The sequence below is a fragment of the Phyllobates terribilis genome, unplaced genomic scaffold (genome assembly GCF_046119375.1).
Source record: "Phyllobates terribilis strain yellow unplaced genomic scaffold, ASM4611937v1 Scaffold_1__5_contigs__length_1240528914, whole genome shotgun sequence".
Taxonomy (NCBI): domain Eukaryota; kingdom Metazoa; phylum Chordata; class Amphibia; order Anura; family Dendrobatidae; genus Phyllobates; species Phyllobates terribilis.
The window spans coordinates 529,238,455-529,266,022 of record NW_027362761.1 but is presented as its reverse complement, the minus strand read 5'-3'; the positions used below and the strand labels follow the sequence as shown (position 1 = coordinate 529,266,022).

At 48.9% G+C, this 27,568-nt stretch overlaps 1 protein-coding gene across 1 annotated transcript in view; it reads right to left on the bottom strand.

The window, feature by feature from the left end:
• ITGA1 (integrin subunit alpha 1) overlaps positions 1-27,568 on the bottom strand; it is a 254,281-nt gene that overhangs the window by 124,457 nt on the left and 102,256 nt on the right. The window contains exons 4-9 of the mRNA XM_073680314.1: positions 22,808-22,896; positions 22,055-22,169; positions 21,849-21,976; positions 20,722-20,870; positions 13,025-13,175; positions 1,451-1,616 (exon numbers count right to left, since the gene is read on the bottom strand). Coding sequence (XP_073536415.1) covers positions 1,451-1,616; positions 13,025-13,175; positions 20,722-20,870; positions 21,849-21,976; positions 22,055-22,169; positions 22,808-22,896 — 798 coding nt within the window. The remainder of the gene's footprint in view (positions 1-1,450; positions 1,617-13,024; positions 13,176-20,721; positions 20,871-21,848; positions 21,977-22,054; positions 22,170-22,807; positions 22,897-27,568) is intronic.

Sequence of the window (27,568 nt, the reverse complement as noted above, 5' to 3'; positions counted from 1 at the left end):
GAAGGCAGTCATTGACACACTCCATAAGGTCCCAGAGTTCCAATTTTCATTTGGAAATCAAGGTCCCAGAGTCTGGAGGAAGAGTGGAGAGGCCACAATCCAAGCTGCTTGAGGTCTAGTGTGAAGTTTCCACAATCAGTGATGGTTTGGGGAGCCATGTCATCTGCTGGTGTAGGTCCACTGTGTTTTACCAAGACCAAAGTCAGCGCAGCCGTCTACCAGGAAATTTTAGAGCACTTCATGCTTCCCTCTGCCGACAAGCTTTTTGGAGATGGAAATTTCATTCTCCAGCAGGACTTGGCACCTGTCCACACTGCCAGAAGTACCAATACCTGGTTTACAAACAACAGTATCACTGCGCTTGATTGGCCAGCAAACTCGCCTGACCTTAACCCCATAGAGAATCTATGGGGTATTGTCAAGAGGAAGATGAGAGACACCAGACCCAACAATGCAGACGAGCTGAAGGCTACTATCAAAGCAACCTGGGCTTCCATAACACCTCAGCAGTGCCACAGGCTGATCGCCTCCATGCCACATTGCCGCATTGATGCAGTAATTGATGCAAAAGGAGTCCCGGCCAAGTATTGAGTGCATTTACTGAACATACATTTCAGTAGGACAACATTTCGGATTTTAAAAACATTTTTCAAGCTGTTGTTATAAAGTATTCTAATTTACTGAGATAATGACTTTTGTGTTTTCATTGGCTGTAAGCCATAATCATCAACATTAACAGAAATAAACACTTGAAATAGATCCATCTGTTTGTAATGACTCTATATAATATATGAGTTTTACTTTTGTATTGAAGAACTGAAATAAATTAACTTTTTGATGATATTCTAATTTAGTGAGATGCACCAGTATTATGTAAAACTAGGATATAGATTATGGGCCCGATACATCATTTGTATTTTTTTAAAATCACTTTTCTTTTTTGACTCGTGGCTTTTTTGCTGACTTTTTTGCTCCAACTTTATCAAAAAGGTGCACGCGATTCGTGGATTTTGCGCAAAGGCCAAAATTTTATTTTTTCCTGTCTTTAACTGGCTTTGCAACGTATTAGTGGGAAAATGTGCACGTTTTGGAAAATGTAACAAAAAAGTGGCAAAATAACTGGGGTGGGGGGACTCGAGTTGCACGAAATTCGTGACTTTTTAAAAAGTTGCAATTGATAGATTAGGTGACAACACCTGGAATAGCTAAATTCTAATCACAAAGCGGAAAACAAAAGAAAAGAGATGAGCACATATAATAGAGACTTAAAAAAATGCACAAATAGAATAATGAATTATGTACAAACAAAAAAAGGTGCGAGACACACAAAGCTAGGCAAAAAACTGGGGCAAAGGCAATAATGAATCAGGGCCTAAATGTCAGTAAATGTCAGTGGTTAATAGGTCAGGACTCAGGATTAGTTATAGGAGCATGTACCACCTAATATTACCTTCTAGGGCAAATATCCTTTCTCCCAATGATTCCACAATGGTTGAGAGAGCCAATTCTTCGGAGACATTAAAGAAGTGTTTTTCTTTTGGCTCACTTGCAATAGAAAGTATCTCATTGACCAGCTTCTCTGTGCTTATGTTACCTCTGTTGTAGCTTCCAAGAATCTAGAATGATAATAAATTAATGTAAATTACAAATCTCACTATATAAGTTAGACGTACATGTAGCGCCCCGAGGGTTCGGTCGCTACAGAGGTATTGGATCTCACCCAGAGGTGTGATATCTCACTTCCAGGGAAGGATGGAGTGTGGCTCAGGACCCTAACACCCACATGCAGTACACCACATTTCCGGGGGGCAGGGCAACAATGCTCCCAAGGGTGAGCACAACTGCCCCTGTCCCTGGCTGGAGTGGGGGGAGGGAACACCTAGAAAGGGGGAACCCGGTAGTGTGTGGGTGGGGAGAGTAGATCCAGGGTGCAGTGGAAAGAGGAGTATATAAGGTGGGCACCATCTTGGAGTCGGTGAGAGAGGTGAGAGAGCAGAGAGAGACGGAGACTCGGAGCAGGGGCTCTGTGCGGGCTCTGCTCCGCAGGCAGGCCAAGTCTCAAGGCCTGAGCCTGGAGAAGAGAAGAACTGCTGAGCTCAGTCAGAGAGGAGAGGAACGGAGGAGGCTCCAGGAGTGGAGTGAAGGGACCCCAGGGGTGCGGACCGGCCAGCCGCCACCGTACGCCCGCTGCTACCAGAGTAGGGGGGTCAGGCCAAGAAAGGGAACCGGATCCCTCATCTAGTGGAGGAGAGCAACTACCCTCAGCTAGTAACCGCCGGCCGTGGCATTGCACGCGTTACGGCCCAGGGAAACGGAACATACGTTTGCCCGCCAAGGCCCGAGGCAGCTGGACAGAAACATGGTCAATTGTGGGGTACGAAGGGCCAGAGAAAGGACACACGAAGGGGGTCCTGAAAAGCATTCCAAAGGTACCTGGGAGTTGGCCGAGCCCCTCACCTGGTGAGCACAGTACGACGTGGGCAGCCATTACCCGCAGAAGTGGCTTGGAGTGTAAAACTGTGAGTAAAGACCCTGGACTGCATCACTGGACTCTGAGTCATTACTGTTGCTCCCGCGCACCATCACCCCCACCATCTGCACTCACTGCCCTGAGGCTATACTCCTTCCGTGGGGAGTTATACTACCCTCTGCTGCGCACACAACATCAGCCTCAGCGGTCTGCCCCGCAGCGGTGGTTCTCAGTGACCGCAATCCACGGGTGGCGTAGTCGAACATTCTAACATTAAAAACCAAGTAAACAGATCCGCCACTGGTTTCACCACCCTAAGCCACGGGACCGGGTCCCCGCCACGGAGACTACAACCCCTGACATTATACAGAAACCCGGCTCCGGGTATTCCCCCACACACGGCCCAGGGGGCGCATCATACATATCCCTTGCAGTGGTGTTACTAAAGTCCTATGGGCCCCAGTGTGGACTTTGGCCTAAGGCCCCCATCAGCAGGTTGGTTAGAGCTATGAACCCCTGTAAATTAACATCCTCTATCCTTGCTCTTATCCTGAAGTAATGTCATTATTCCTGTAATAATGTCCTTTGTCCTGGCCCCCAATGTCCCCTATTCTGTAATAATGTCTCCTGTCCTGTAATATTGTTTTCCATCCTATAATACTGTCACCCCATACTGGTCCCATTACTAAACAATGTCCTCCATCCTAGCCTCTATCCTAGCCCCCATCCTTTAATAATAGCCACCATCTGGTAATAATGTTCCTTATCCTTTAATAATGTTCTCTGTCCTGTAATAATGTTCCCCATCCTTTAATAATGGTCTCTGCCCTGTAATAATGTTTCTCATTCTGGCCCCATTTTGTTATAATGTTCAATTTCCTGGTCCCCATCCTTTAATAATGGCCCCCATCATGGACCCCTTCCTATAATAATTTCCCCCTTTCACCTTTCCAGTAATATTGTCCCCCATCCTGTAAAATGTTCCTTGTCCTGGTCCCTTTACTAAAATATGTCCCCCATCTTAGCCCCCATCCTTTAATAATGGCCCTCACCTGGTGATAATGTCCCTTATCCTGTAATAATGTCCTCTGTCCTATAATATTATTCCCCATCCTTTAATAAGCGCCATGGTCCTGTAATAATATTCCCCATCCTGACCCCACTTTGTAATAATGTCCTCTTTCCTGGGTCCAATCATGATCCCCTTCCTATAATAATTCCCTCCACTCTGGACTTTTCCTGTAATAATGTCACCCATGCTGTGCTCTATCCTTTAATAATGGTCCCCATTCTGGGCCCCTTCCTTTAATAATGTTCCCCACTCTGATGCTGTCATTAAACACAAAAAATAGATTCTTCCTGCCCTTCCTCACTCCCACGACCAGCAACACCCTCTTCCTTCTCCATAAGTGGCACAGATGGGCAGGCGGCGCATAGCATTGATGTCATGTGCTACCTGCAATGGGCACGACAATGTCAGTTGCCAGCCTCTGATAGGCTGGCACTCACTAAAGCTTTTGCGGTGCAGGGAGCTGGTGGATCTCTGCACCGTAATACATTTCACAGAAGACGCACATTCAGATGAAAACGCAGCCGGTGTCGTCGGACCCCTTGACTCCATGAGCCCGGTCTTGGTCACAACCTCTGCCGCTGTGATCGTTATGTCTAGCTTATATGTTTTTATTCTACATCCTATACACTAATACATAACATATTACATAATACGTAATATATTTTCAGTGCTGAATATGTGAATGTCATAAAGAGCGCAAAAAAGAAAATGTTATACATTGCCGTCTAACACCATCCATCGGTCGTGCTGTGTGAACTGGAGTCAGAAAATTGTCATGGAGTGAAGACTCTGCACCAAATATGGACATTAGATGTATAGGCATTGAGATGACCATATTTAACTCCATATTATCTCCCAATTATGTAGTCAAACACAGATAAATTATGGAAATATGGACTGATGTTAAATCCCAAATCCAGCTACCAATGTTTATTATAACTATGGGCTGGACTGTGTTATGGCTCAGAGGTGTATGGAGCAGTAACACAGCCCCAAAGGTGTCTATAATGCTCCTTCACAGATATTTAGATGTTTTCTCGAGAATCAAATGAAATCCAACACAACAAAAAAATATCTTGTGCCTTGTGCTCTTAGGTATCACTATGGTGGTGTATAGAGGCGTCATACAACGACACAAAGTCAAAGGCCCAAAATAACGTCCTTCAGTCACGCCTCGATAGTTATGCCATCAGCAGACGGGGCATGCCTCTGGCTATGTGGCAAAAGTAGTTTGAAAAGGTGAGTATCACTATATGGCCATGGCCTCACTATCAGTATTCGGTCAGTATTTTTTTTCAGGAGTGGGAGCCAAAACCAGTAGTGGGTGATAAATGCAGAATTGGTGACTTGTTTCTATTATACCTTTTCTCTGATTGTTCTGTGGCACCCCAGGGGTCTGGTTGCCACAGTGGTAGAAATACCATGTCTGAGAGCGAGCATGGGTTTTTCCTGGTCAGGAGCATTATTGCATTATTGCATGCCACGCCTCCTGCCCCAGTCCAGGGAGGGGAGGAACCTTCCCTTTATAAACTGGATCTGGGGCGGGGTTATACAGGCTAGTTCCAGAGGAAGGGACAGAGCAGCAGCAAGGAGCTCTGTAGGAGCCAGGAGCTGAAAGCCAGGGATTGGAGCTGATAGAGCTCATCCTGGCAGAAGACGCAGAGAACCGGACACCGGAGTCCGAGGCTGTGGGGATATTCACATCCAGCAGCAGAAACCACCTGGCAGGGGATTTCAGGTCCTCTGGCCGTAGAAAGCCCGGAAGCTCAGTCACACGCAAGGGACCGGCACCGCCATCGAGGAGCGGAAGGAACCAAAGACCCCAAGTCACCAGCCATACGGGTGAGCACCACACGGTACACTCAGGGACGTGGGCTACTACACGACTACAGCAGGGTAGCCAGGAAGAGTGCAGTCAGACGGGAAGGCCTACACCTCCACCTGGCCAGGGGGACTCTTGTTCGCTCACAGACTGACCAGGCCTCTAATGTTAGCCAGTACTCCCGGCAGGGCCTTCTCCATTACCAACAGTAAAGACCCTGAACTGCACTGCATGGACTCTGAGACATTTCTGCTGCGCCCGTGCATCACAACCCTCACCATCTACACACGCTGCCCTGGGGCTATACTCCTCCTGTGGGGAGTTATACTACCCTCTGCTGCGCACACAACATCAGCCTCAGCAGTCCACGGGTGGCGTAGTCGGACATTTAAACATTAAAAACCAAATAAACAGATCCGCCACTGGTTTGACCACCCTGAGCCACGGGACCAGGTCGCCGCCACGGAGACTACAACCCCCAGCATTACACAGAGACCCGGCTCCGGGTTTTCCCCCACACACGGCCCAGGGGGTGCGTCAACTTTGGCGTAGTCGGCAGGATTTCGTGCCCGCAACCACCGGGTACTGCGTGCCTGAAGAAAGACTGTGATACTTACCGTGGTGTAGTTTGCCGCCATCCGCAGCCGTTTTCCTGCCATCCGCAGCCATTTTCCCGCCGACATCACCAGCGCGCGACGCAAGGTCCTCGACCCCGACGATCGCCTGCGGAGCCGCGGCCTACGGAGAGGAAGCAACGGAAGGTAGGCCACGGTTAACTAGGGGGGAGGAAGACACCAGGAAAGGAGGGAGCTCCCACCGCCAGTGCGGCTGCTGCCGCAGTGATGCCGTTCACGATGCCGTATATCCCCGGAGCGGCATGGTTACCCCAGTACTCAGGGGAGTCGCATACCCTGAGCGACTTTAAAGAAAGACTAAATAGCCTATTCAAAGTATACCCCCTGTCTGAGGAACAAAAAGTGAGCATCCTGATGGGCCAGTTAATCGGAGCAGCCCAAAGAGAAGTGAAGTCCTGGTCAGCCAGGGAAAAGGGGACTGTAAAGGAAATACTGGCTCGTCTAAAGGACACTTTTGATATCCGCACCTCAGCAGAGATCAAGCTAAGATTTTATGGATGCAAACAGTGGGCACAAGACAGTATACGGGACTATGCTTTGAATTTGCAGGAGGCCCTGAGAGCCATTAAGCAGGCAGACCCTGACAGCGTGCGGAATGAGGATAAGCTGTTGACTGAACAGTTCATTGAGGGTCTACAGTCCAGCGCCCACCGAACCCAGTTGCGTGTAATGGCCTTGCAGAACCCTGATTTGGACTTTGCGCAGTTTAAAGACAGGGCCGTCCGGGTGCTCTGAGAACCAGCTGTGGCGCTGTAACCCACAGGCGCCCCGCTATCACCTATCACCAGGAAACGGCGCCCTTGTCTGCAGAGCCTGTGGGAGCTGATGCACAGGCTTTGGACAAAGCTCCGGCTGCAGACCTGCACTATCAGGTCCAAGAGCTGACCAAAAGCGTTGCCGCGCTAACCAGAACTGTGCAGTCTTTACAGGTGTCCCCTCCAGGAAAGATCCAGCTGGCTTCCAGTCCGGAGGACGTCCCTTGGCGCCGACAGAGGAGGATCCCATCGTCCAGAGGAATGCCCAGTGACCGCTACGACCAGGATGGACAACCCATCTGCCGCCGCTGCAACCAACCAGGACATATGGCAAGGTACTGTTATTTAAACGGGCCCAACCTGGGGCAGAGGGCCGACACCCCAGGCATAAGACCATCAGGCCCATCGAGCTGGCGTGATAAGTACTTAGGGGGACGACAGGTCTTGCCTGTGGTGCTTATGGCATTCCTATGAGTGCACTACTGGACACCGGGTCACAGGTAACCACCATCCCCTATGTGCTTTTTAAGTGGTACTGGAATGACTCAGATATTACCCGCTACCCAGATGACGATTTGAGCATCATCGCAAGCAATGGTCAGCCCATGCCGCAGGTAGGATTCAAGGAGATGACCATAAAAATTGGTAAAGTTGAACTGCCAGTGCAAGGACTGATTATTGTGGACATTGACCGTCGTGAAAGCCACCCTAAGATAACCTTGGGTACTAATGTTATTGAAAATTGTCTTGCAGAGATAATTGTCATATTACAGCAGGTTACGGTGAATGCCAGCTCCAGCCAGCAGCGTGTCCTACAAAAAGAGATCAGAGCCCTGATGAAAAGGCAACAGGTAGAACTGTCTGGTGGTGAGATTGGTAGCATTAGGATGAGTGACCCGTTCCCTATCGCCATGCCCCCAAAAAGTGAGATGATGATCTGGTGCCGGACTGCAATCGGGTTAAGAGGAAGGGACTACCAAGCCATTGTAGAACCCGTCTACTCAGACAGTAGGCCCACCATTTTGACAGCACGGGGGGTGGTTGATGTACGCCATGGGAGGGTACCCGTCCGCATCCTAAACAATGGGGAAAGAGAAGTATACTTGCCCCGGTATGCCACTCTAGCCAAATTGTTCACCGTTAACCAAAACTCTGTAAAGGATGTGGAACCCTTACCTCCCTCTCAACCAGAGGAGGGTAACAGCTCCAAGAAACAAATGGAGGACTGGTGTGAGAAACAGCATGTGGGCACCGACTCCACTCCCTCACACCACAAACAGGGAGTCTACCGGGTGGTGCAGGAGTACGAAAGAGTCTTTAGCAAACACCCGCTAGACTTTGGGCAAGTAAAGGGGGTAGAACACCACATCCCCACGGGAGACCATCCACCCATAAAGGAAAGATACCGACCTGTACCCCCTACACACTATCAGAATGCCAAGGGAATGTTGCGAGAAATGAAGGCGGCTGTGGTAATCAGGGACAGCTGTAGCCCCTGGGCAGCTCCACTAGTTCTTGTGAAAAAGAAAGATGGCACCATCAGAATGTGTGTAGATTACAGAAAGGTCAACCGTATCACACATAAAGATGCGTACCCGTTACCTAGGATAGAGGAATCTTTAGCTGCATTAAAGTCTGCTAACTTCTTCTCCACTTTGGATCTTACTAGCGGGTACTGGCAGGTTCCTGTAGCAGAGGCAGACAAGGAGAAGACCGCGTTCACCACCCCGATGGGTCTCAGCGAATTCAACTGTATGCCGTTCGGGCTCTGCAATGCACCAGGAACCTTCCAGCGGTTGATGGAGTGCTGCTTGGGGCACAGGAATTTCGAGACGGTCCTGCTATAGCTGGACGATGTCATTGTGTATTCCAAAACATATGAGGACCATCTGAAACACCTGGCAGAGGTGTTTGACGCCCTGGCAGGCTATGGCTTAAAGGTGAAACCCTCCAAGTGTCATCTACTGAAAGCAAAGGTACAGTACCTGGGACACGTGGTGAGTGCTGACGGAGTAGCTCCAGACCCTGATAAGATCACAGTGATTAAGGACTGGCCAAGACCCTCTAGCATAAAGGAAGTGCGGCAGTTCCTCGGGTTGGTAGGCTACTACCGAAGATTCATCCCCGGGTTCACCAAAATGGCAGCCTCTATGCAAAACATCCTGTTGGGTCAGTCAAAGACCAAGAATCAGAAGCCGCCCTTCAGGTGGGACAAGCTGGAAGAGGAGTCATTCCGCCAGCTGAAGATGGCCCTCACGGGGGATGAGGTCCTGGCTTACCCTGATTACGGCCAGCCTTTCATCCTCCATACAGACGCCAGTAACGTGGGGCTAGGAGCCGTACTATCCCAGATCCAGCAGGGCAGAGAGCGGGTAATTGCTTATGCCAGCCGAAAACTACGGCCCACAGAGAGAAACCCTGAGAATTATAGCTCCTTCAAGCTAGAGTTCCTGGCAGTGGTGTGGGCAGTGACGGAACGTTTCAAACACTACCTTGCCTCTGCCAAGTTCACTGTGTACACGGACAACAACCCGTTGACACACCTGGACACTGCAAGACTTGGTGCCCTGGAGCAAAGATGGATGGCCCGGCTGTCCAACTATGAGTTTACCATCAAATACCGGGCGGGATGCACAAATGCCAATGCAGACGCCCTGTCCAGGATGCCGAACTTGCCGGACGGAGGGGAAGATCCAGAAGAACTGGAAGAGATTGAACTCCCTGCGTTCCACCGTCATGGGATTACCCAGTATTCCCACTGTGTAAGGGACAAGCACTCTGCCACGTTCAACCCCTTACCCCACTACAGCTGGGCGGAGACGTAAGACAGTGACCCAGCAGTCCGCCTGGTAAAAGAGATGCTGACACAGGCTGATGCCCGCCTTGACCCAGACGCTCCGCAAGAGACCAAACAGCTGTGGAAGGAGAAGAGTAAACTGTTTCTCTACAAGGGGAAGCTGTGCCAGAGAATTGTCAACTCCCGGACACTTGAGCTAACCTGGCAGGTAGTGGTCCCGAGACGAGACGCGGCTATGGTCCTGGAGGCATACCACGACGGAGCAGGGCACTTTGGGTGGAAAAAGTTGGAGTTCCTGTTGAATGAACGGTTCTTCTGGGTAGGCATGAGAGGGGCCATTGAGAGATGGTGCAGAGACTATGGCCCGTGCAACCTGAGAAGGAAGGACCGTGCCAGCCAGAAGACTCCCCTGCAGCCCATCATCACCAAGCAGCCACTAGAACTGGTAGCCCTGGACCATGTGAAGCTGGCTCCAAGTAGGTCCGGGTACGTCTACGCCCTCACCATCGTAGACCACTACTCCCGGTTCCTGGTGGTGGTCCCTGTCAAGGACTTAACAGCTCAGACAGCCGCTAGAGCCTTCCAGCAGCACTTCTGCCGTCCACACGGGTACCCGGAGCAAGTGTTGACTGACCAAGGTCCAGCCTTCGAAGCGGAGGTCTTCCAGGAGTTCTGCAACCTGTATGGCTGCAAGAAGAAAAGGACAATGCCCTATCACTCCCAAACCAATGGATTGTGCGAGAAAATGAACCAGGTGGTGATAGACTTGCTGAAAACGATGCCCCTGGAAGAACGCAGTCTGTGGCCTGAAGAACTGCCTGATCTGGTGGACTTGTATAACCACATCCCAGTAAATTCCACCAACTGCACCCCGGCTTACCTAATGAGAGCAAGACCTGGTAAGCTGCCTATTGACCTGGATATGGGAGTCCTGACACCCGAGGACACCTCGCCAAAGGCAGACTGGGATACAGAACGGCAGCAGCAGTACCGGAAAGTGCAGGAGAGTGTTGAGAGGAGTCTGTCTCAAGCAAGAGAAAGGCAAGAGAGGACTTACAACCAGCATGCTCCCGCTATTCCTCTGGCACCTGGAGAGCAGGTCTTGAAGAGGAAGAGGCGGCTCCATAAGTTGGATGACCAGTGGAAGAAAGAACCGTACACAGTACTGCCTTCAAGCCATGAAAATCCGAAAGTATGCATTATCAGTAAGGATGGAGGAGAGACCACAGCCACTATCTCCAGAGACCACCTGAAGAAGTGTCCCGAGCAGCTGCAAAGCACTGATGAAGACCAAGATAGCCCTCAACCCGCAGAGGAAAGGGAAGAAATGGTCAGTACAGTACTCGGCGAATTTCCCCGGTTCTGGACACAAATTAACAACGCTATTGTGGTATCCGTCCTTACCTTTCTGCAGCCAGCCCCTCAAGGGCCTACAGAAGAGCAAGTAGTGTTGGGAGAGCAACCGGCCCCGGAGGCAGAAGATTCCATACTAGCAGCCCAGGAGAATCAACCCTCTGCTAGTAGTGAGCCTGCCATGCCCGTGGTAAGCCAAAGAGTACGCAGAAAGCTGCCCAACCTACCCGTAACATCTCCAAACACCTGTAGTGCAGACACTAGCGAGCCCACTACACAAGGGGTGGAAACAGGGGACCCAGGAAGAACACCACCAGATAGTGTGTTACGTAGGTCCACCAGGAGCACTAGAGGTCAGATGCCCGCTCGTTGGAGAATCTAGGATATATACCTGTATATTGCAAATGTTGAAATGTTTTATGTTTATTGCATGAATAATAATTACGTTTCTCAAGTTACCCGACAGGGTTTATGGACTGACAGGTTATGGACAATGAATAACCGGAACTGTACTTTGTAAATAGTTGCACCTGTTCAGTGCCCCTTTTGTGTCAGACCACAGAACAAAAACCCGTGGAGGTGGCTGAAGACGTGGTCCAACGCCGGATCATCAATGCCCTGTAGCCACCCCAGGGCCTACGTGGAGGATTTGGGACGGGTCCCTCAAAATACATCTTGGGTGACATGGACACCTGGCTACGGAAGCGTCGTGGCCTATAAAGACTGAACTCCTTGAACATATGTTGATGTGTTATTGCTTATACCCTGTTATGTATGTTTTCATAAAATGTGTTTAGTCCCGGAGTACTAAAATTTTCCAGGGGGGAATGTGGCACCCCAGGGGTCTGGTTGCCACAGTGGTAGAAATACCATGTCTGAGAGCGAGCATGGGTTTTTCCTGGTCAGGAGCATTATTGCATGCCATGCCTCCTGCCCCTGTCCAGAGAGGGGAGGAACCTGCCCTTTATAAACTGGATCTGGGGCGGGGTTAGACAGGCTAGTTCCAGAGGAAGGGACAGAGCAGCAGCAAGGAGCTCTGTAGGAGCCAGGAGCTGAAAGCCAGGGATTGGAGCTGATAGCGCTCATCCTGGCAGAAGACGCAGAGAACTGGACACCGGAGTCCGAGGCTGTGGGGATATTCACATCCAGCAGCAGAAACCACCTGGCAGGGGATTTCAGGTCCTCAGGCCGTAGAAAGCCCGGAGGCTCAGTCACACGCAAGGGACCGGCACCGCCATCGAGGTGCGTAAGGAACCAAAGGCCCCAAGTCACCAGCCATACGGGTGAGCACCACACGGTACACTCAGGGACGTGGGCTACTACACGACTACAGCAGGGTAGCCAGGAAGAGTGCAGTCAGACGGGAAGGCCTACACCTCCACCTGGCCAGGGGGACTCTTGTTCGCTCACAGACTGACCAGGCCTCTAATGTTAGCCAGTACTCCCAGCAGGGCCTTCTCCATTACCAACAGCAAAGACACTGAACTGCACTGCATGGACTCTGAGACATTTCTGCTGCGCCCATGCATCAGAACCCTCACCATCTACACACGCTGCCCTGAGGCTATACTCCTCTGCTCCTTATACTACCCTCTGCTGCGCACACAACATCAGCCTCAGCGGTCTGCCCCGTAGCGGCGGTTCTCAGTGACCGCAATCCACGGGTGGCGTAGTCGGACATTTAAACATTTAAAACCAAATAAACAGATCCGCCACTGGTTCGACCACCATGAGCCACGGGACCGGGTAGCCACCACGGAGACTACAACCCCCAGCATTACACAGAGACTCGGCTCCGGGTATTCCCCCACACACGGCCCAGGGGGTGCGTCAACTTCTCACCTGGTTTTGACTCCCAGAGCTGAGAAAAAATACTGACCAAATACTGACCAAATACTGATAGTGGGGCTGTGGCCAATGCTGTAAATTTTCACCATACAATGGTGTCACCTGTAATCAGCCTAAAAAGACAGATGCAGCCATATAATTAGTTTATATGTGTTTATCTAGCTGTCAGGTTCCTTTTAAATACCATTTTACACCAATCTTTTGGTATAAAAATATAGTGGCTTTTAGTGTGTATAGCCATGTAGTTTAGCAGGCCATTAAAAAATACTTACAGCAATGGCGTATGTTTCAATCCCATCGCGTTCGCATTCACCAGTCACATTTTTCAAGAGAAAACCGTCGTGAGATTCTCCATCGGTTACAACCACCATGACTTTCTTTACTCCTCTCCGAGCACCTCTTTCTTCACTAAATGCTTCTTTTCTGAAATATCCAACAAATGTCGGGTATTGGTGTGAGATCATGTCAGTATGTCTAGGACTCGAATGTGTGCTGGGTGTGGAGATGAAGATGAGGCACCGATCTCAGAGACCGAGGCAGCAGCAGGAGAACAGAGAACAATAGATATAGATTGTAAAAGCACATTTAACTCCTTCCTGACACGGCGATTTTCCATTTTTGCGCTTTCGTTTTTCCTCCCCTTCTTCCAAGAGCCATAACTTTTTTTAATTTTTCTGTCCATATAGACGTATGAGGACTTGTTTTCAATGGGCTGTTGCGACCAACAAATGCAATTTCGGCAACAAATGCAATTTTGATTTTTTTTGCAATAAGGCATTTACCGATTGGGTGAATTAATTGTATATTTTAGATAGATTGGACGTTTCTGGACACAGTAATGCAAAGTATGTATTTTTTTTTTAGATTTTTTTTAATATTAATGGCTGAAAATGTTTTTTTTTTTTTATTTATGTTAGTTCTCTTAGGGGATCGCCTGACCGCTTATACTAAATCACAGTCTCCTACACGAGTCCAGCCACATTCTGGTTTTTATAGGCGTACCATCATGACAGACATGGGGATCTTCAGCAGCAATTCATCAGTGCCTCATGATCACATTGCGGGGGAAGGCAAACAGCATACTGCCCCGGTCTGTGCAATATAAATGCCGCTGTCAGAGAAAGGCAGTGGCGTTTAAGTGGTTAACAGAAGCGGACAGAACTTAGCTCCAACTGCTGCTGTTAGAGGCAGATGATGGCTGTGTATCACAGCCATTATCTGCCAGCAATGATGCAGACTCTGAGCTTGCATCAAAGACAGAGACCTGAAGTATGAAGTGCGTCACGTGTCGGGAATGGGTTATCATTGAGTGCTTGATCACGTTAAGTAATAAAAGTTACATGGTAGTTCTTGATGTGTTCGGACTATGGTAAGCTTCTCAACAAAGAGTTCATCGCTATGTAATAGTGGGGAAGGACGTAGCCTTCCCTAGGCACTGAAGTAGTTAAGGAAAGTGTTCCCTTAATTAATCCTCTCTGAACTGTGGTAGGCCAAGCTAAGGGGTTAGCTCTGGCATAGTTCCTTGTGGGCTGCAGTACCTGTAATCAGCCACAAGATGCCACTGTCCTGGGTGCAGATGTCAGGTTGAGTCTGCTAGTAGTGTTATAGACAGTGATGGGTTAAAGTTCTGTGATGACAGCTCACAGAGGGTGGGCACATTAGCAAAAAGCCTCTGTTTTAGTGTCCAGAGGGCAGTTAGAGATAGGACAGTGACCATTACGGGCAGCCTGAATATATGTGGCTGCTAGGGTAGACGGGAGCTCCATACCCTCAGACAGTGGGATCAATAGTGCAAAAGTCTCCCTATGCAAGAGCAAGAGTCCTGTTAGCCGGCCAGAGAAACTCAAAGGAAGTGTTGAGGACCCGGGGCACTTCTAGTCTGCAGGAAGCAGAAGAAGATAAATAGGACTCCAGGCTAAGACGTGGGGGAGAGATTGGATCCAGATCACTGTTAGTATTACAGAAGAGTCTCTTGGGCTAGAGATAGAGTCACAGAGATGCTTCACTCAAAGAGGGAACCAGGGCTGAAGATGTTGCCAGCGCCTGTGAGAGAGATAATAACCTGTTGGGCCTTATCCATTATATCTGCCTGTAAATACTGTACATATTCCTCTTCCCCAAGTAAAGTCCAAGTTCTGGTTAAGAACCTCGTGTCCTCTGAGTTTATTGCTGCCTTGGTCCCAGAAGAGAAATGCCTGGAGACAGCCGCGATCGGATGGTTTGAAGTATGTGGAGAGCACCACATACACAGCCACACAACAGAGGGAGGACACGAATTGTCTGTAGGGTGCCAGAGCGAGCAGTGGCTACAACTCGCCCACGACTACCTCGCTGAGGCACCTTACATTTGGCGTAGTCGGCAGGATGCGAGCTCCTCGCATGAAGAAAGCGGGGAAGAGCCGACGCAGAACACTGAGGAGAAAGTGTTGGAAGGCATGCGGCCCAAGATGGCGGCCAGAAGCATGGATTCCAAGATGGTGACAATGGCGGTAAAGTCTGGGAGAAGAACCGCCTATCATGGGAGTGGACGGCGCCGGAGAGCGCGAAAAGATGTCCAGCCCCTACGAGTTCCGGCCCGAAGAAGGATGGGCCCAGCGGTGAAGATGCGTCCCAGGATGGGACGTCCAGTGAGGAAGAGGGCGTGGCATAAAGTGAAGTCCGGCCCCGTGAGTATCAGCGCGCACAGAGAAGGGGCGCGGCTGAAGGCGGAGCTGCCGAGAGTGACGAGTGATGCGGCGGTCGCGTCAGAAGGCCGGCCCAGGAAGAGGCGGAGTTGGACGCGCAGGACGCGCGTCACCGGTAAGCGACCGGCGCCATTTTCTGTCCGGCACGCGAGAGGAAGGAGGTGCTGCAGTGGACGTCTTGGGAAGATGGCAGTCAGAGGATCTGATGATATGTGCGAGTCGAGCAGTGAGGAGGAGTTCACCACCCCAGGGGCCGCAGCCGGGAGTCGCTCACCCGCGGATGCTGCCTGTGAGCCTTTGCCACCAGTTGCTGTTCAGTGGACCACTAGGCCCGATCCAGAGCTTGGCCTGCTCGTCCACGAGATTCGTATGTGGTGCTGGAGCCGGATGTCGGAAGACACGTCCCCCTCGGCTGAGGGAGGAGAACATTCCAGTGGGGCCGGAGCAACAACTGCAGCGGAGCTTGAAGGAGGTGAGCGGTCTATGCCCCAGCGGCCGGTTTCGCCTGCGGCGCCTGCCGCGATAGTTTCCGCAGCGACAGGGGACCCAAGGCCTGAAGGGGATGGTGCGGAGGCGAGGCCCCCTAAATGGAAGGCCGCACGGGAGAGATTTTGGCAGCTGGCAATGGAGGCCGTCAACTCCCCTTCGGCAAAGCGTTATGCCGAGCTCGGGAGTCTGAAGTGGACTACCCGCAACCCCCCGATGACGCCACGAGAGCAGCGGCGATGGACCGATATCTTCCAAAGAGGCTGGCTGGAGGGGTCCAACGCAGCAAGGAGGGAGTCGGTGGAGGCGTCCCAGACTCGGGGGCGAGTCCTCGAGTTCCATGTCCGTGAGGGGTATGGATTGTTAGAAGAGGAATAGACTGGGCATGAAGTGTTTGTGACCCTTGAAGTGATAAAACGGGACTATCTGCCTGACCGCCTTCACAACTTACGTGTAGGAGACATTGTGCATTTTGTGAAATGTGAATGCTTTAGAGGGTGGTATGCGGCTGCACTCACCTGACGATACAAGTGGGAAGATATCCTTGAGAAGGACGAGGAGGCCTTTCGGAGAAGGGCCAAGAGAGAGGCCCTGCAGCGCTGGGCTAGGGAAGCCCCTAAAGGATTCTTGCCCCCTCCCAAGGCCGGCGTCCTGCAGAAGGATGAACCCAAGAAACAGCAGTGGGGAGATGTAGTAGGTGAAGAGGAGGAAGATTTCCAGAGCTGCAGTGGAGCCGACTCTCCTAGCGAGGCTGATTCTGCAACCAAACACCCAGAAGGGGCTGAGGCGGTTAAGCAAGGAGCCGTTGGAAGGGCTCAGGCTGCTGTCAGTCAGGAAGTCCACAGCTTCACAGTGACTAGCTACGGCCCTACTCAAGTCGGCTGTGGCAGCGCTACATCCTCGGATGAGGACCCCGGGCGTAGCTGATATCCTGACCAGCCTTGGAGGTGGAAGGAGCTACCTTCGTCTGCAGCATGGGCCGCCTTCATGAAGGAGCGGAGGGAGGCCCGGAAGAAGTGAGCTAGCTGGCTAGAAGGTCCGCTGACCTTTCACCTCTTCCCTTACTAGGACCCACCAGCTGTGGTCCTGTTTTTTTTTTTTGGGACTGTTTCCCAATGGGGGTGGAGTACCTCATGTCGAAGTAAGTTAAAAAAATATATATGGAGGACTGTTTCCCTACCTTCCAGGCCAGAAAGGCCTTAAGCAGCACTAAAAGTTGTGTGCCCAAGAGAGCTGCTCTTTTTGTTTTTTACTTTTATTTTTATTTTTGTTGGCCTTGTTGCACCTTTTTCTGCTGGAATTTGAAACACTGAGGCACACTGTGAGGATGACTGTCCTCTAAATCCTAGAGACTTGCGGTCTAGCGGGAAGAACCAGTGACCCCCGCTAGGGCCAAGAAGAAAGAGACTCACGGGGTGTTACCTGTGACTGTGTGCCTCAGAATGCAGCCTTTGAAGAAGATTGAGGGCTAATGGTGTGTAACTTGTCTTAAAGATAAGGACATGGACATTGTGTTTCCAGGGTCCTTACCAAGAAGGAACGGTATCTTTGAGAAGTTTGAAACTTGATAATGGACTGTCCTGAATTGCAGTTCCAGGGCCCTTAACCGAGAAGGGCTGGTCTCCTACTCAAGAGGAAGACTTTAGGACCAGTCATGTACTAAAATGTTTTAGTAAATGTATATGATGTCATAGCTGCTGATATGTATTGATTGATTAGTGTGGTCGGGGACGACCAACATTAAAGTGTTGGGGAATGTAATAGTGGGGAAGGACGTAGCCTTTCCTAGGCACTGAAGTAGTTAAGGAAAGTGTTCCCTTAATTAATCCTCTCTGAACTGTGGTAGGCCAAGCTAAGGGGTTAGCTCTGGCATAGTTCCTTGTGGGCTGCAGTACCTGTAATCAGCCACAAGATGCCACTGTCCTGGGTGCAGATGTCAGGTTGAGACTGCTAGTAGTGTTATAGACAGTGATGGGTTAAAGTTCTGTGATGACAGCTCACAGAGGGTGGGCACATTAGCAAAAAGCCTCTGTTTTAGTGTACAGAGGGCAGTTAGAGATAGGACAGTGACCATTATGGGCAGCCTGAATATATGTGGCTGCTAGGGTAGACGGGAGTTCCATACCCTCAGACAGTGGGATCAATAGTGCAAAAGTCTCCCTATGCAAGAGCAAGAGTCCTGTTAGCCGGCCGGAGAAGCTCAATGGAAGTGTTGAGGACCCGGGGCACTTCTAGTCTGCAGGAAGCAGAAGAAGATAAATAGGACTCCAGGCTAAGACGTGGGGGAGAGATTGGATCCAGATCACTGTTAGTATTACAGAAGAGTCTCTTGTGCTAGAGATAGAGTCACAGAGATGCTTCACTCAAAGAGGGAACCAGGGCTGAAGATGTTGCCAGCGCTTGTGAGAGAGATAATAACCTGTCGGGCCTTATCCATTATATCTGCCTGTAAATACTGTACATATTCCTCTTCCCCAAGTAAAGTCCAAGTTCTGGTTAAGAACCTCGTGACCTCTGAGTTTATTGCTGCCTTGGTCCCAGAAGAGAGATGCCTGGAGACAGCCGCGATCGGATGGTTTGAAGTAAGTGGAGAGCACCACATACACAGCCACACAACAGAGGGAGGACACGAATTGTCTGTAGGGTGCCAGAGCGAGCAGGGGCTACAACTCGCCCACGACTACCTCGCTGATGCACCTTACAGCTAAATAAACTTCATTTGTTAAAAGTTGTAGAATTTCTGCTCAGTAAACTGAAATCCACTTCCTATGTCTTTGAGGTTTCTTACAAGTTTTATATCTTCAAGTGAAAACCACATCCTGGAAGACACGCGACCTTATTGTCATGGATAAACCTTTCGAGCAGTGCAGTGTAGTTTAAAATATGGCGTCTGTCTTTTCTTTTATAAAAACAATGGAAATAATCAGTGGGCATGGTGGGCAAACCACTGGAAATTATTCTACTGGACCACCCTTATCCATACTTCAATTGTCTTGTAATCTCAGTGGAGATCTAGTATGTTATTCGTGTTTCAAGCCACAAAAATGGACTCTAGTTGCAAGTTTTAGCTCTAAGGTCACATGCAACTTGAACTTGTAGGGGCCCATTACTGCGACAGAGACTGGGCTCATTAGAGGATATTAGAGGATATGCTTTGCCTTTGCTGGATTGGGTCTACCCAGTCATTTTGAGCACTTTTTCTCTTTGGCAGAACTAGCAGTTCTCTGAATGCTGAGCTCTGTATAACCCCACCCATACCACTGATTGGCAGCTTTCTGTGTACACTGTGCATAGGCGGAAAACTGGCAATCAGTGGATGGGGGCGGGGTTATACAGAGCAGGAGGACTACATGGCACCGGACAACTAGTCCCGGAGTGATAATCTCCTGCTGGTAAAACATTGATTTTATTGAAGCAACAAGACACAGCCCAGTATGTGATACATCACTCAAATCAGGGTCTCAGCCCCTACATTATGCTACTCTCAGATTAAATAGCAAAAACTTGGTGACCGATTCCTTTTAACAGATGGCACACTACTCTGTTTAAAAATCCCAATGCGGCACCTGTGCTATTTGTTTAGTGCACCGTATGCTAATGGTGTAGCGTTGTGATTTTCGGCTTTGCTACATCTGTACCGTATAGCTATAAGTTACTTTGTGATAGTCCAAAAAAGTCACTAAAGTGAAAATGATTGCAACATTTTCAAGGTTTTTTGCCTAGGGAACTATTGATGGTAACTAAACTCGCACACAACTCTTGGCTTTCGCAACATTAAGAAGAGGAAGACCCAAGAATGGAAGGATTTTCTTTTTTTGTTTAGGGGGAAGTGATCATACTCTTACAATACCATGACTTATCACTGCAAGAAGTGGTCAGAACATTATATTTCACAGGAGTCATTTCCGCCTTCAGTTTGTTTCAGAGGCTCAGAATTTTCCAGTAGTAGAGGAGAAATACTCAATACTATATATTGTTTAAGAAACTAAATATGTCATGCTCCAGTCTGGTAAACCTCATCCTTAAAATCTAAAGATAATTCCATTTAGAAGTCTTTGCATTCCTTTGCGGATAGGATATATACCAAGCATCATAATTCAGTGGGGGCTTGTAGACATTTTACGTTTCCATATTGGGATATGTTAGGGACAGCAGAAGGATCCATTATATGATATTTACTTTCCACTACGCACAACATACAATGTCTAACGGGGAAAAGTACTCAGAAGAGTTTAGAGTTTTTGACCGGTGAAGTATCCTGAAGGGAAGGAATAAGTGTCAGTGTTTCCTCTTATAGCACATCTTTTGCATTAAATAAGTATAATTTGGTTAGAACAGTCATTTTGAGCTTTCAGACTCCCTTTAATGGACCCATAAACAGTGTGCTATGAGCATTTTCGCTTCCCCTAGTGCTAGTGGTGGGTGCACAGAGTTAAACTGCAGTAAATATGATGTTGTATTTTGGACACTGTAGAAATCGACAATCACAGTAACAAGGTTAAATACCATTATTTCCAAATAAAAACCAAACATCATTAAAAATAAGTACTTTTTTTTTGCACTACATGTCAGTTCCTGGAAAAGGCTGGGTAACAGCTAATGTGACCATCATTATAGTATAGATCTTACACGTGTTATTGAGCAACATTTTCAGACTGAAGAATTGTAAATTTGTAGAGTTACATAGTAAGGTCTTGTGCTACTGCAGAGTTTCCATTCTGGATTGTAGAAAACCCCCTTGAAAAAAAATCTTTGCAAATTTTTGTAAAAAAAAAAATTACTCATCCTTTCACACATACCTTGCAGTATTAATGCCAAGAGCTGTCAATGTTGAAGAGCCTCCTCTTTGTTTGATCTTGCTTGCTGCTTTTAGCACACTTTCCGTAGAGGAATGGGTATTCAAGTTAAACTCATGAGTTACGTTTTCTCCATATTGAACTATTGAAACCTACAATAATAACGGAGCCAAGAAAGAAAATAGGAAGTTACCAACACAGTGATGGATGACCTCTCGATAATTCACTAGTAAGGTGGGATAAGTCATACTGTCTAAGATTCCATTTAAACACTCAAAATATTATGTGAATTTCCACTTGGATTCTGTAATAAAATAACAAACATTCCCAGTGCTAGTCGAGCACATAGAGTTAACATGTTACAGAAAATTTCTCTGCACAGGAAAAAAAAAGTGCTACTTATTCTGGCAGATTATGGAAAGAAAAGCAAATGGATCAGATGCATGCGGATTAGCTCCATTAAATAAGGCAAATCTTTGTGTTGGTCCATGGCACTGAAAGCAACACAAATCTGAATATCTAAGCAGTGTAGCTGTGAATCCAGTTCTGGGGTGAGATAAAGCACTTATTAGAAAGCTTCAGCTCTTTAGTAAGTCTGTTCTCTCACAAAGCTCCTTTCTGCTATCATTTTCCCTCTCAATAGAATTCAATAAGCAGCTGTAATCTGACACCTCAGTGATCTAAGAAAACAGTTTTCAGTCTAAAGAGTAAATGTTGAGTTCAGGAGGCATGGGGAGACTTGTGTCAGAGATGGAAAAATAAGCAGATATTTCTTATAAAATATATTACATATATATTATATAACTTAGTTAAAGTTTATTGAAATGATAGTGACTTTTTAAGGGATTTGGGCATAAAGTTAAAATGTAAAACTATCTGATACGTAAAAGGGTTAACTTTCTTGAGCCATGTGAAAAGCATATTTTTTGTATAAGGTTTAGCAATCTTGGGTCCTACAATGGTGTAAAAGGGGAAAACACATTTTTGAACATGTTAAAAAATTTCAGAATTTTGTCTCAGGCATACAAATCAAATAATAAAAGATCAGAACAACCTATGTGGTTGCTATCATGAGATGGAGAACTGACATACAAGAGGTGTTTTGGATGAAGATAAAACACTGTATTTACCTGTGTTTGAGATGGGTGTATTGTCATTTTTTTAAATAATTTCTCTAAAAATTCAGTCACACTGACCCAAGGGTAGACACTGTTAGATCCATCAAGAACAATCACCAGATCCAGTTGCGTGACACATTCTGGAGAAGACATCATCCATAGTTGAGAAGACTGACTACGATGCTATGGATAATATTTTATGATATCATGTACCATACCTTGCACTCCTGGCGCAATTGAGTTCAAAACTTGAAATGAAGAACTGACATTAGAACAAATTCCAGTTGTGTAGTGCAAACTTCCACATCTGTAGGCATAGAGGGGGCCACAAGCCTGGGAAAGAATGGAGGAAATAAATTCAGAAATACAACATTTTCCATGCACTATTCCCAACCCAAGATATAATAGAGATAATTTTACTGTGCTTCCTTCAATCAAAGGATCGGTAGAGATCCCAAAGGTCAGATCAATGCAATCAATACCTTTAGGGGTTGTCCACTGTAGATGCACCTCACCGATTTGATTGTTTTGATACTTCCGAAGAGACCTTCTGATCTCATATTCCTTCTCTCTCTCTTGACCAGGAAGACCCATTTCAGCCAGAGATTACTTATTACTGGTCACATATCACAGTATAGGTTTAGTGAATATAATTTCATTTTTTTATATTTTTTTATGCTGTGTTGACCATTTTTTAGGGAAAAAAAAATTCAAAATGGACAACCCCTTTAAAGGGTTTGTCCGGTCCAAATCGATAAGTTTGCAGTCACTCTGTGTGACTGCAGACTTATGAGTCCCCCCAGCATACATACCCTCCAATCACGGCTCAGAATCCTTTAAATCTCCGCAGCACACAGTGCGTGAGCTGGGGGGATTCATAAGTGGATTTGGACCGGACAACCCCTTAAAGGCATATGCAAGCAATACGCAATAACATAACAGTAGTCAATTATCTTTTAGCATTTCCTTACCACAAAACCACCTTTAGGATTAGTGACCAAAGTGGACCCCATGGTCATGTTTTCTTTCACCTCAGAAACATTTGCAATCGTTGTAGATTCTAGAATAAATTCATAAAAAGTTACATTTTGATAAAAAACATATTAAAAAAATCTCAATATCAGGCAGACTTCCACATTCAGACAAACCACTTATTCAATAATTCAGTTTATATAATTACAGTAAATATTTTTTTTAACCAATAATATTTTCTTGCAGGTGAAAAAATGTGCGAATTGTATAAAGAATTGTTTATTTTAAAATTCATTTGCTGAGCTTTCCATTTGAGATATTTGCCTATTAATAACATACAATGAAAAAATATATATTTTGTATAACTGTGGATAGCTAATGTAACAATTGTGAAGTACAACTGCTCCATTTTTCTTCTGACATATGATACTTTGCAAAATTCTTTCATTAAGCAAAATTTTACAGTCATTTAAACATTAGTTCCTCTTAATTTTTCCAAAAAATTTGATTAGTAGTGATTCAATTTACTGCAAGTCACAATACTGCAAAGCATCCAATTACCCTATATATACATGTGTGTGTGTGTTGAGGTTACATAGGCATGTAGTGTGTGTGAGGGGGGAGAAGCAGACTGGTGGGGAATGTACTGTGGGGGATTTATACTGAGCATGGAAATGTATTGCGGGGGCATCATGCTGCATGGAGGAAATTATACTGTGTGTGGGGAGCACTGCGGGGGCAATGAAAGGGGTATTATACTGTGTGGGAACACTAATGGGCATCAGTATGAGCACTATTTCTGTATGAGCACGTATAAAGGACTGGGCAAGGTTAGGGTACTGGCTTAATGTAGAACAAAAATTGGCACAGTTTAAGTGTCCTTCTTTTATCCTTCAAAGTTGGGGAGTATACTATCATACTGCTTAGACCATAGGAAATATAAAGTCAGAGTTTACCAACTATGTACGTTAGTGGTAAAAAATAAGACTTCAGCAGCCTTTTATGTTCCCAGTCCTAGGCTGGAACCTACCAGAGGAATTCACACAAGGCGGCAAAAAAACTAATTTTAGCAAAAGATTATGAATCCTGCACATGGCTCTATTGGGGAAATACACAACAGTCAAAACACAGAAAATCCACATTTAAAAATAAAACAACTATGATAATGATAAAGGAAATTCTTGACATGGAAGCCCACAAATTTCTGAAATTGCTGATCAGTCTGCTTTTCCTACATGAGCAAGTGATGCTGCTCCATGTGCTGGTGAAGAGCATAATTCCTAGTCTATTTAAGCTAGAACATTCATGGATTATTTTAGCCCTACAAAGCCTGCATACTGCAAATGTAGCACCCTGAGGACTCGGCTGCTACAGGGGTATTACACCTCAAGCCAGAGGTGTGGTATTCCACTCCCGGGTAAGGATGGAGTGTGGAACTGAGCTAGTAGGCTGCATGCACTACACACATCCCATTTCCGGGGGACAGATCGACGGTACTCCCACCAGTTTATGTGCAGGTACGACAGTGTCTGTCCCTGGCTGGAGTGGGAGGGGGGTGGAACATCCCAGTAGTGTAGGGGCAGATAGGGGGAGCAGTCTGGGTAAAGCTAGGAGCTCATTGGGTGCTGGTCACCTGAGCTCACACATAGAGGGAGTATATAAGGTGGGCACCATCTTAGGACAGGGTCTTTTGTAGAGTGAGTCAGTCTGTCTTTTGTAGAGTCAGAGGAGCAGAGCAGAGAAGCTCAGCCAGAAGGGCTGACAGGGAGTTGTGGTTCCGGCTGGGCCCAGCTCCAAGGCCAAGAGAGAGAGAGGAGTCAGAAGGACCCAGAGAGAAGGAGAAGGAACCCCAAGACCCCAGAATACAAGCAACAGGGTGAAGGGTTGGCACCTAGGGTACCGGATCCCAAGCTGGCAGAGAGAAAAGCACACCTTAGCCAGAGACCGGAGGTCGTGGGCAGGATCTGCCACGACCCTCACCAAATCCACCAGGAAGGCAGACCAAGTATAGGGTCAGGGAACCCAGAAGAGGTGTACCCACCAAGAGACCCGAGGGAGCCGGACATAGGTGGATCCCTGGTGAGAACGGCCAGAAGAGAGGGAAAGTCAGACAGGAGCTCAGGACCACGCTCCAGAACTGCCTGGGGGTTGGCCGAGTCCAGGACCTGGTGGACGCAGCACGGCTCGGGTGGTCGCTTCAGGCCAGAGTGACCATAAGAACACCCGTAAGTAAAAACCCCTGAACTGCACAGCCCGACTCTGAGTCTTCTTGCTGATTCATCCTGCACCTGCACAACCACCATCCTCTACACCTGACCCCCTGAGGCTATACCCCTCCCGTTGGGGGTTATACTACCAGAGCTGCACACACACCACCAGCCTCAGCGGACCCTTCTGCAGCGGCGGCCTTGTGACCGCAAATCAACGGGTGGCGTAGTCGACATTAAGGACCTTTAACAACATCTGTAAAGACTGCCACACACTGAGTTTGACACCCTGGGCACGGACCGGGTCACCGCCACTCGGAGACTACAACTCCCATCTGATCCGGCTCCGGGTAATCCCCAAACAGCACTGGCCCAGGGGGCGCGTCAACTTTGGCGTAGTCGGCAGGATTACGTGCCCGCAACCACCGGGTACTGCGTGCCTGAAGAAAGTCCACATTTACCTCAAAAAGAAGTCTCCCGCCGGTTCCAGAGGGTCCCCGCCATGGGACGCCATCACGGATCGTTTCCCGCCGGTTGCCCGCCATCTGCAGCTTTTTCCCGCCATCCACGGAGTTTCCCGCCACTGGGAGACGATTCCCGCCATTTCCAGAAGATTTCCCGCCTTGGAAGAGCAGACGCCATTATGGGCGTGACAGAGGGTGGCAAGAGGTCACCTCCCATCGTGGGCCAGGTCAAGGAATGGCGCCAAAAGTGGAAACCGCCCCCACCAACGGAGACTGTGATGCTAGAGATGTCCATCAGCGTGAGAGAACTGCCCCTGGAACTGAGAATCACAAAGTTGCCCCGGGACCACCCCCAATGTGGGCGGAGACTGAACAAAAGAACGAAGATGGGTGCAGCCTGGAGGAGTCTGGAGAGAGCGCACCCGGAGACAAGAAGTCTGGAGAGGACTCCGGAGAAGTCGTACCCGGAGATGGAAGGAGAGGCAGGCAGCACCGACCCAGTGGTCAGGAGCCTGTTGCAAGCAACAACCCCACTAGGCTTAGTGGAGATCCTGGCACAGCTCCCCCGAGACCGGGAGTGTGCGCAGACCGAGCTGGAGCGCCTCGCACGGAGGATGGCCCAGGTACAGCGAGAGACGCTGACGGAATGGAGCCGAGAGATGGCCCTGCAGGCAAGAACCCGCCAGCGAAGCACGCCACCCGAGACGAGGAGACAGACCGCCTCTGAGGATGGTGCAGGAGGAGTGAAGGCCGGAGACGGCGCCGAGAAGGGAGCTGAACAGACGGAGGCAGGTAAAGGGGACGTCATTACCCCGAGCCGAGAAGCCGTGAGCCTGCCCCAGCTCCCCGTCGCAGAGCCCGAAATTCCCCCTGCCGTGCCCGTCGCTGCATCGTCACCGCTCCAGACAAGGCCTCAAGCAGAATCCGCGGCCGCGACCCCTGTGACGTCACGCGCCTCAACCCTGAGCGCGGCAAAGCAGGAAACACCACCGGCCTGGTCGCAAGGTCCAGTACCCCCGGGCGCCGCAGTACCAACAGCGCCCTCTACCTTCACTGAGCCACCGGCGTGGTCGCTGGGCCAAGTAACCCCGGGCGCCGCCGTCTTCACGGTGCCCTTTACGTTCAGGGTACCCCAGGCCTGGTCGCAAGGCCTGGCGAACCCGGGCGCCGCTACCACCACCGCGCCCTCAACGTCCACCGTGCCGCACCTGGGTGAAGACTTGTTTGCCCAGCACACGTGCCCGGATGGGCAGCCCTTTGTGTGGCCACCGGAGTTCCACCATCCCCGACTCCGGAAAGAAAGACCCCTAGATGAGCCCCTGATTCCGGTTCCGAAGCCCGTTAAGATCACCCCACTCTCGTTGGAGGAAGCGCAGTTTGCGTGGGACCCCACCGGAGGAGACCTCATGGGATTCACCCAAGAGACTCGGGCAGCCGCAGCTGAGCGTGCGGAGTGCTGCCGGCAGCAGTTAGAGGTCTTTGACCGGGAGCGAAGAGAGAGGCGGGTCCGAGAGCAGCGGCTGCAGGAACAGAGCGCAGGGCAGAAGAGCCGGACCAGGAGGAACCCCCGTGCAGCCCACGGTCCCCGTGCCACCGGGACTGTAATTAAATTCCAACTGCAGCACGGTTGGGGTTTCATCAGGGATCATCACACCCCCGGCGACGTCTTTGTCACCCGCAGAGACGTGGAGTCCCATCTGCCGGAGGGACACAGAGGTCGTGACCTATATGTAGGGGACGAGGTCACGTTCACCCGGCACAAGTGTGCCAAAGGACCCTACGCCCTTCATGTACACCGGCTGACGGAGGAGGAGCTACAGTGTGAAGAGGAGCAAGAGGATCCGGACGGGTCTGAAGGAGGAGCAGGAGTACGCCGTCATTAAAGTACGGTAAAGAGACTGTACATAGTTACCCGTCAGGGTATATGCCAAGCTGCTAAGTTAAATATGTTCCCCGTTGGGACAAGTGTGAACTGTTCCAGTGTGTCCCATCTCCCCACAGGCTGAGGACTGTGAGCAGCCATCCCTTTTCCCCATTGGTCGAGGACTGAGAGCGGCCATATCCTCTTGTATATAGTTGCGCTTTCTAA